Below are 10,426 nucleotides of genomic sequence, written 5' to 3'. Positions count from 1 at the left end.
TATGATTTTCATGTTTATTTGATGAATACTTGAATTTCTAGTCAGACTCTTATATAAATACAAGTTTTTTAAAACTATTTTTTTAAATTTTCAAATTTCGGCTTGGATTTTAAAAACGTTAATAGAAAGGAGAAAATAAAACATAAAAACTTTTGGGTAAAAGTAGTGTTTATAAGCTTAATTTTCAAAAATAAAAAATCAAGTCTTTTAGTAATTATTTCATTTTTTATTTTTGAAAATTAATCCCATAAACACCACTTCCATCTCCAAATTTTTTGCTTTGTTATCTAATTTCTACCCATGTTTTAAAATCCAAAGCCAAAATAATTTTTCAAAATTTTTTTTTTTCTTTTTTGAAATTTGGTTAAAGATTCAACTCTCTCACTTAAAAAAGATGAAACCCATAACAAGAAATTGAGAGAAAATAGACTTAAATTTCAAAAACCAAAAACCAAAATTCAAATCTCAAATAATCACCACCTATTTTTTAAAAATTTATCTATATTTATAACTAATTTAAGCACAATTTAACTCGGTTAGACATATAACTCTTGACCAAAAGGTCAAAAGTTTATTCCCCAACTTAATATTAAATAAAATAAAGGAATATAATTAATTGTCAATAAAATTATTGTTATTAAAAAAAATTAGGTTTTTTTTTTTTTTTTTTTTTTCTAGTAGTGTTACAACCATATACGAGATAGAGATCGATGGCATTATTTGCTTAGCTTTACACAAATTGATATTGAAAGTAACACAAATACATCATAACTTAGAACATTATACATAAAAATAAAATTCAATATGTAACATTTAAATGGAATTAAACAAGTCCACATAGACAATAAGAAGCACATTATATATTATATGTGTGTGTGTCTATAAACACAATTGGAGGTGCTTTCTATATGTTGCCCCAAAAATTCAACTTTTTACCCTTCAGGACTTCCAGTTTGCTTTATTTAAAAATGGCCCCAAGAAGCAGATAATAACTCAGAATTATTGGGAAGGCAATCAACATTCCAACAACCACCCTTTACAAGGATTAACACACAAAAAACAGCAAAACAAAATATAGATGTAAATACATAGGTGATATCAACATCTTACATATAAGTTATTAAATAAATGAGAAATTATTTTAAATGCTAAAACCACATAAAATATTTTCAAATATATATAATTTTTTTATTATTTTACTATATTTATAAATAAGTTGGCTCATCATATGAAAACAATCTTAGATTGTATGTTTCATCTATAAAAAAAAAAAATTATGGAATCCAATTTAAGCGACGATTCAGAATGTATTTGATCTATTATATTTATAAACCATAAAATTAGTTATAGTTAAAGATGAAAATTAATTCATGGAATATTTATGTATTCTTTTTCGTTTAAACATTATTTTCTTAAAGATATAATAATACACATTTTAAATGAATTGGACTTGTAGTATGCATATTATATTTATTAATCTTCTTTAATTTTTGTAAATGTAATTCTATGTTTTAAATTTTAAAATTAAAAAAACTGGATATATTGATAAATATATATATATATATATATATATATATATATATATATATATAAAGATATTGTTTCTAAAATTTGCACTATTTAAATCTTTGAAAATGAAGACAATTTTCTAAAATAGATTATAGATTGATTATCAAATGATCAACTTTGTGAATCTCAAAACCTAAAATAAATTCTCCTACAAGTCTCAAATTTAAATGGAAGAATTCTTTTACTTAATTATTACATGGACGATCCATATAGATTTTTTAAATTTAATAATGGAAAAATTGTTTTAAATAAAATTTCGTTTAAAATGTTTTCAAATATGATAAAATGTCACAGTTTATCAGTAATATATATTGATAGACATTGATAGACTACTGTCATTTATCACCGATAGACATTATATATTAGTAATAGACATTAATAAATAATTAGTGTCTATCAGTGTTTATTACTGATAAACAGTGATATTTTGTTATATTTGTAAGTATTTTGGTTCATCTTTCTATATTTGAGAACAACTATTTAATAATTATCAAGATTTTTTTTTATTTAAAAAGAATGTTTCCAAATGCAATATTAAAGGGTCTTTTAAGATATTTTTTAAAAAAAGTTTTTCTCTATATCAAATAAAATCACTATCATCGCCAAAATGAGCGACTCAATTGACATGTAATATGTTTTAGTAATAAAAAAGTTTGTAGTTTGAATCTCTCCTTTATTGTACTAAAAAAAAAGACAAAATCACTCATCTTAAATTTTTAATATGGTTAAAAAAATTATAATTCTATTAAATTTTTTTTAATTGCATTCGCTAAAAAGAAAGAAATTGGCACAAAATGACCGTCCATTATTTATTATAATTTCCAAAGATAATTAAATCTTTAAAAGATAGGTTGAATTATATACCAAATGTTTACCCAAATTTTGGTTTAAATCAATCCTTGATTGTTTTGAAAGTTTTAACCATACCCTAATCTTTTAATTAGTGTAATGCATTTAATGAAAATTGTTATAAAAAATGTAAGAATAATTTTAGATGAAATGAACACTTACGAAGTACTGAGTACGTTTGGATGAACATTGTATTCCTTAGCCAACACGAATGAAACAACTCCTTGAGGAAAAGCAGCCTAAATATAATAATTAGGAAAAAAAGAAAAAAAAAAAGAAAAAAAGCCAAATTAGAATAAATATATAGTAGACTTAAAAAAAAATGATAATTATTGATTTCTTATCTAATCCGAGTAATACATAAAACTATCTTATATACATAATTTTAATCTAAATTTTTTATTTTTATGTAATATTGATTAACATAAATCAATAATTGGCAACATGATGTAATATGCTTTTACTATATTTATAATATTTTTCAAAAAAAGTTACCAATACTTTTTTGTCTTTTTTTTTATTAGTTTACGGCACGTGAAGTTAAGAGTAAAAAAAATATTTGACCTCTTCATTGAAGGAATATGTCTTCTCAACATATTGAGTTACGTTGCTTATGTGTTTGTATTTTCATATCTAACTTCTATATTCCTTATACTTAATTTTTGTTTAAAAGAGTATAGACAAATATTTTGGTGAAGTTTTCAAAAATAAAAAATAAGAGAAACTATTTACACAAAATAACAAAATTTTATTCTTCTTTGATAGAAGTTGATAGAAGTCTATAAATTGTTTTTTTTTTTTTTTTTTTTTTTAATATTTTTATAAATAATTTGACATTTTATTCAAATTTAATATAACTAAACTATTAGAACAAAAGCTTACTTATGGACCACATGAGTATACCTCATATATAATCAATATAATTAATATATCAGTAACTTAGATGCCTAATTCAAATCTTGTTTGAATTATATTTTTAATAAACTATAATAAAAAAAAAACATAGATTTGAATTATATTCTTAACAAATAACTAAAAAATAAAAAGACAGATTTGAATTATTTTCTTAACAAATAATTTAAAAACAATTATTTAATGGCCATAAAAATTTGTGTTGAATGCAATAAAAAATTTTAATATTAAGATAAATAAGTAATATTAATAGAAAAGTTTAGAGAGTAAAGTAGAAACCTGAATAATAGCGGTATGCAATGCAATTCCATGAAGATTGACGAGTTTGGTAATGGCAGCTATGAGTATGGGACTAAGGAGGAATCGAACGAGCATGGCGGAGGCAGCCTCCGACATCGAACAAGAGATGATGTTTGGTTGTGCTGCCATGAAAATGCCTAAGCTGAACATGGAGAGAGCTTGGCCTGTGTCTGATAACATTAATACACATCTTTGCAACAATGTCGGCATTTTTATGTCATACCTGCACATTCATGCACTAATTATTACAAATTTTTAATATTGGACAATGGAAGGGAATAAGAGATCAATGCTAAGGTTGGATTTTGTTTTCAAAAGAATTAGGGTTGTTTAAAAACGATTTCGTTTTTCGTTTATTTAATTTACCTTTTGTGTTTCTTGGTTTTGAATAATAGGAAAAGAAAAAGATGGAGAGAAAAACGTTTTTGAAATATTAAATTTTTCTTGATATATTCATTTTAGATTTTATAAGACAGAAATGTATAAGAAAAGAATGATAGACAAAAATGATATATTCATTTCGAAATTTGAATACCATTTCAAGAAATTTCTTTAAAACAATGAATTAAAAATAAAACACAATCCATTTCAGAAAATAATAATAATAATAATAAATTATACCCAAGTCATTGAAATGTTGAATTTTTTTTATTTTTTTTTTAAATTATTAAAGTGTGACCACTATTTATTTTTCCTCGTGTAAACTTGCAAATCATTTTCTTTTTCTTATACAAAAAAGAAATAAATAAATACAATAATTCTCTTCTCAGTGTTATAATTTCTCTAACCTTATGAAAATTTCAACTTTTATGTGTATTTGATCTTTTTTTTTTCAATCAAATATATACCATTGATAAATATTAAAATTTATTGACAAAATTATGATAGGTACATTTTATTATTTTGACCAGAAGTATCCTAAATTTTAATTACGGACTTACCCAGCCCCAATTGGATTATGATCTATTATCTTCTCTACAAAACTGACCGTTCAAATTTTCACCTCTAGCATTATTGAATTTTAAAAAAATAATAATAATAAACTATAGAAAATATTTTTGAATTTTGTATTTCACGTCAAAAATACTTGTAAACTTTCAAATATTTCAATAAAATCCTTAAAGCTTTCAGGAAAAAAAAAAGTTTAAAATACCATTTTATCATTAGTTTTAGATGGAAATATGAGTACTATATTTAAAAAATACTCTTCAACTTTCAAAAGTTTTAATAATACTCGTATACTTCGAAAATATAAAAAATACCTAAAATTTTAAACGTTACATTGATACCCTTAACCTTTTTATATGAACAATAAATAAATAAATAATGTTCTTACCATTAGTATAGTCAATTTTATGAAGTTATCTTGAGTTGGAAAAGAAACCATTTCAAAACAATGGATATAGATGCCTTTTTTCTTTCTTTTGTAAATAGACACTCTCATTTTTCTCCCGTTTGTCCAATTCTTATATAATTTTCTTCACAACCAAAACACAAACTAAAACTACAAGTTAAAAGCATAAAATCCTATAAAATCTCAAATAAAATTTCGAAATTGAAATCTCCCCTTAAAACTCAATATAAAACGATGAAGTCATATACAAAATTGATCAATAAAGGAATATCAATCACAATAAATCTTCTTAATTAATCATAATAAATAGAGTAATTTGAATCACGAAAAGGATCGACAAAATCCTCATCATTACAAATTTGGTAATGCACATGTTTTCTTTCTTTCTTGATCTCCTACTAGCAATTGTCATCAAAATTATGATCCAAAACTCAATATATTTCTCTTCGTCAACATGTCGCTCTTTTCATATATTAGACTCAAACGATATATTAGCACACACTTAACTACTAAGTACAATCTTGTTAAAATATTTAAGTTCTAATGTCCCTTGATGTTTCCATTTTTCTTTTTCTTTTTATTAAAGTTATATATACCCTAATTGAATGAATTTTTTATTTATGAGATAATAACCAAAGGTCAAATAGTTAACACAAAGTAACAAATCAATAACAAGAAGAGAATCAAGGGACATGAGATACAAAGAACGAAAGTAAGAGGGTATTGAAGAAGAGAGGAAGTTATAGATTAAAGTAGGGAGATCAGAGAGAGGAAATAGGAGAGAGAGGTGATTACGGGTAGATAAATGGTAAGGACATACTTTTTTTTAAGGTTAAGAGTACTCATGCAACTTTTTAAAGTTTAGAGGGTAACAAGGTTGTAAAGGTTTCTATTCGAATGCTAACAAAGATGTCTTTGAACTATTTTAATAGTTTAAGGGGATTTTGAAGCTTTTAAGAGTTTAGAAATATTTCTAAAACAAATTAAAATTCTAACAAGTTGCATCCAAAACTAATAGTAATGATATATATATATATATATTTAATGTTTGAGGATACTTTCGAACTACTTTTTCTTTTAACATTTAAGGGTATATTTATATTTTTGACACAAATACAAAGTTTGAGAGTATTTTCTTTATAACTTATCCTAAAAAATTGATAACATAAAATATATGGCAACCAATTACAAATGCAGGTATCATACATACAAACAACCTATACAACTACAATAATTATTTTAATATTTTAATGACAGTAAATGATGAAACTATAAATTTTAAAGATTTCGATCATGTTTGATGACAACTATTTGGTGTTTAAAAAAAAGTTTATAAATACTACTTTCGTTTATTATATGTTTACATTATCTCTACATCCTATAAGCATTTTAAAGCAAGTTTTGAAAAAAATAAAAATAAGTAGGTTTTTTTTTTTTTTTTTTTTTTGAAAATTGACAAAGAATCTAAATGTAGTTTTTTAATCAAGAATGGGAAGAAAATTGCTATTTTTAACTGTAAAATTTTTCTAACCTCTTTCTTATTTATTTATTTATTTTCATTTTACAAAACTAACATCTTTTCCAAATTTTACAGGAAATTCATGCGAAGAAACCTATCTTTTTAAGGGGTATTTTACCACCACTATGTGGGGTCCACTCATAAATATTGAAAAAGTAAAAGATGTTTGAAAAAAAAAATTGAAGGGTGAAAAACCTTTTAGGTTAGAAATAACAAATACCCGAAGTGTGAGTATGACAACAAAAATTACAAAAGAAAATTATTTTAAATGACAAAACTGTTGAAAATATTTACAAATAATAGCAAAATATCCTAGTCTATCACAACCTATTGTAGATAGATAATGAAATTTTGTTGCTCTCACTAACCCGCTCTCCTACATCATGTAGGGAATGGAACTCTAGAAAAACAGTTATAGTTATCAATATCATATTAAACCAAAAGGAAATGAACTCAAGTAAATTATTTGGTTCATTTTTCTATATTTAAAAAATCCAATTACAGAAATAGAAAATAAAAAATAAAGGCTCCATTAGATCATTACATTTGGTTATTAAAAATTGAATTTATAAACAGTGCTTCCATTTATTATTTTTTTTGTTGACTAATTACTTTTAAGGAGCATGGGCAAAATTTTGAAAACTTGAAAAAAAAAAAACAGTTTCTTAAAAACTTTATTTTGTTTTTAGAATTTTTCTAATTGAGAGAAAAATTTAAAAAAAAAAACTAAATAATTATCTAACAAAATTAAATTATTATATAAAACGACCTTAATTAAGAATAAAAATTTAATTAGAAAAGTTGATATGATTGGTTAGAGTGAAAAGTATATAATTTTAACCTAATTGAAAATATTTGAGAAATAAGATGACATTAATAAATAGATGCAAATCAAAGAAAGAGTAGGAAGTATTGAAAAGAAAGAAAATAAGGATACTTGAATGATATGAGAGACCAAATGATGCCAACTAAACTTGAATAAGTAATGGGATTTCTTCTAATCTTCTTCCACACCATGTAAACTACAAGTTTTGTCATTTCACTTCTTGTTCCTACACAATCAAAAAAATATTAAATAAATTACTCTAAAAGTAATTTAAACTAAAATTACATCTATTTAATCTTTTAATTTTACAAAATAAACTTTGATGTTAAACGTTAGTTTTGTTCAGTAAATCTGATTTTTTAGACTTTGTTTGGTAATCATTTTGTTTTTGAAAATTAAACCTATGGACACTACTTTCACCTCTAAATTTCTTTCTTTACTTTTGCCAATGGTTTAAAAAACCAAACAAAAAAAAAGTAGCTTTCAAAAAGTTGTTTTTGGAGTTTGGCTAAGAATTTTACTTTTGTACCGAAGAAAAATGCAAATAATTATAAAAAAATGTGGATGAAATAGGCTTAATTTTTAAAAACAAAAAATTAAATGGTTACCAAATTGGACATTAATTTAAACTATTATATTGAGTTTTTTTCTAGTTATATATTATTTTAATTTTGGATTTAAAATATTTACCCTCATAATGCATAAATACAATTTTTTCCCCCTCAATTTCGTTTGTCAATGAAAAAATATATGTTTTTTTTCCTCTTTGACTATATGTAGGGTGAGGGATCGATATTTAACATCAAAATTAATAATACAAATAATATACTAATTCAACTATCGCTTATTTTAGCTCATGAAAAAATATGTCGTTAAAATTTAAATGATTAATATAAAGTTGATATGGACGTTGTTGCTGACAGTTTTTTTTTTTTTTCTTTTTTATTTTTGACAGATTAACTTTTGCCATCATATTTTTTTAAACTTTTACTCAATACAATCCTGTCGGAAGAATTTTTTTTAAAAAAAATGTTGTGGAGAAGCTATTTTTTTTTTTTTTAAAAAAAACATTGACATTTGTTTAAAAAACAATGGCAATTCATTAAAAATTGATTGTTACCATTACGACGAGTATTCAAACAACCCAATAACTCGAATACCCAATTCAAAAGGTAAGAGTTGGATTGGGTTGAATTTAAATATTTTTATTAGGTTGGGTTGAATTGTGGGTTGGCTAAAAAAAATTTGGGTTGACCTAACCCAACCCGAATTTTGTATATATTTCTCTTTGTTTAAAGTTTGATTTATTTGTATTGATTAATTTTTGAATTTTTAATATTTTTCTTTTAAAATTGTTATGATATTTGTCTTTGTTTAAAGTTTACAATAAATATCATAGATATTTGGTATTTAGCATATTAATTTTATGAAATTTTAGTTATTAGTCATGTGTTATATATAAATTTACATATTTTTCATTAAAAATAAAAAAATAAGTTATAATATGATAACCCAACCCAACCCAACCCGAATTTTAAGGATATGGTTGGGTTGGGTTGGAAACTTTATTTGGGTCATTTGGGTTGCCAATCAAACCAACCCGAATTTTCGGGTTGATCCAAAAAATATCTTCAATCCAACCCAATTCATGTACACCCATAATTACCACCATTCATAAAGGTTTCATAACTATCCATTTCAATAAAAATGCATTAAAATGTTTAAAAGAAATTAGGAACTTTGGAACAATATTATTATCGTTATTTTTTTTTAATTTGATGGATTTCTACATAAAATAGTCTAGGGTAATATTGAAAATTTTCAAAGAACAAAGTTCTTTTATCACATCTTCCGAAAGAAGAGTATATTTACATTTTTTTAACAAATGAAAAATTTTCGATATTTTTTTATAAGTACATTTCAATATTTACTATCTTTATACATCACATTTTTCTAAGACAAATTATTAAATTATAATTATATAATTTAGTGGAGGTCATAGAAATAGTTGGTATGTAAATATTTTTCTAGAAAAAAATGTTCCTGTTCGATAATCATTTTATTTTTAATTTTTAATTTTTAAAAATTAAATTTATTTTTTTAATAATATAATGATTGAATTTTGTGCTAAATTCTAATAATAAAAATAAGTTTTTAAAAGATTTTTTTGTTTTCAATTTTTGTATGATAAAAAATACATAAAATGATTATGTAGCGAAACATTGATTTTTTTTAAGAAAGAAAAAATTTGGAGAAAGTATTTTCAAGAATTAATTACCTTTGGAAGGAGAAGTATCGTCCGATTGGAGATCATATTCCTTCTCAACCTCCATAATCCGGCCTAAATGTCTAGAACCACCACCGCCGTCGGCCGGACGTATCTCTTTCGCCGGTAAGCCTCCATTACCAATACCATCAGAACCAATTTCACCATCGCCATCAACACACACAACACTCACCTCTGTTTTGTCCGGAAAAACCTGCGTCAATCCACTCAAATCCACGAAACCACACTCTCCGCCACCACGTCTCCGATCCTCCGCCGCGGCCTCGACAATCAGCCTCGCAGCTCTATACTCGAACAGAACAATCAACATATTGATCCAAATCGCGTTCTGAAAAACCAGAGTCTGAATCATGAAACTAACCGATTCTTGGCCGTACATCGCTGTTGTCATCGGAAGGCCAATGATGAGCGTATTCGGAAGAGAGGATAGAGAAAACAGAGTAATCATCCAATCTAGAGAGGCGTTTCTACAGAGCAATTTCCAGAGAAACAGAGCGGCGAGAGAAATGAGCTTCTGAAGCGAATCAGCGGCGAAAAGTTTGAGATTAATGGCGAGGAGGTTGTTGGAGGAGATTACTTTGAAGGAGAGGAATGGAATGGCTAGGATTCTGACGAAGCGGCTGATTCCGGCGGATTGCTCGGCGGTGAAGAGGTTGAACCACCGTACAGTAATGTAGGCGATTGTTAGCGGGAAGTACATCGGGACGATTGTGCTGAGAATATCGACGACTTCCTTGCCGGCGATCATGGCAACGGCGGTGGTTTGAAGGTGGTGGTAATGGAAAAATTTAGAGAGCTAGTGAAGAGAGA

General features: G+C 25.3%; 1 protein-coding gene across 1 annotated transcript; it reads right to left on the bottom strand.

Annotated features, from left to right (window-relative positions):
* Positions 1 to 813: 813 nt before the first annotated feature.
* Positions 814 to 10,426, bottom strand: LOC120079199 (putative auxin efflux carrier component 1d). Its single transcript, XM_039033364.2, has 5 exons — positions 9,608 to 10,426; positions 7,441 to 7,555; positions 3,610 to 3,853; positions 2,581 to 2,657; positions 814 to 1,034 (listed from the first exon to the last, which is right to left on the bottom strand). The coding sequence occupies exons 1-5, from the start codon at positions 10,362 to 10,364 to the stop codon at positions 959 to 961; spliced, it is 1,269 nt and encodes a 422-aa protein (XP_038889292.1). The 5' UTR covers positions 10,365 to 10,426; the 3' UTR covers positions 814 to 958.

This window comes from Benincasa hispida, chromosome 6, assembly GCF_027475165.1.
Source record: "Benincasa hispida cultivar pf3 chromosome 6, pf3_genome.v1.1, whole genome shotgun sequence".
Classification (NCBI taxonomy): domain Eukaryota; kingdom Viridiplantae; phylum Streptophyta; class Magnoliopsida; order Cucurbitales; family Cucurbitaceae; genus Benincasa; species Benincasa hispida.
This window is presented reverse-complemented; position numbering and strand designations above follow the sequence as displayed.

Coding starts and splice junctions, on each gene's coding strand:
- LOC120079199 (XM_039033364.2), bottom strand. CDS start 10,364: ATGATCGCCGGCAAGGAAGTCGTCGATATTCTCAGCACAATCGTCCCG. Junction 7,556..9,607: donor CGATACTTCTCCTTCCAAAG/GTAATTAATTCT, acceptor TTGATTGTGTAG/GAACAAGAAGTGAAATGACA. Junction 1,035..2,580: donor CCAAACGTACTCAGTACTTC/GTAAGTGTTCAT, acceptor ATCCTTGTAAAG/GGTGGTTGTTGGAATGTTGA.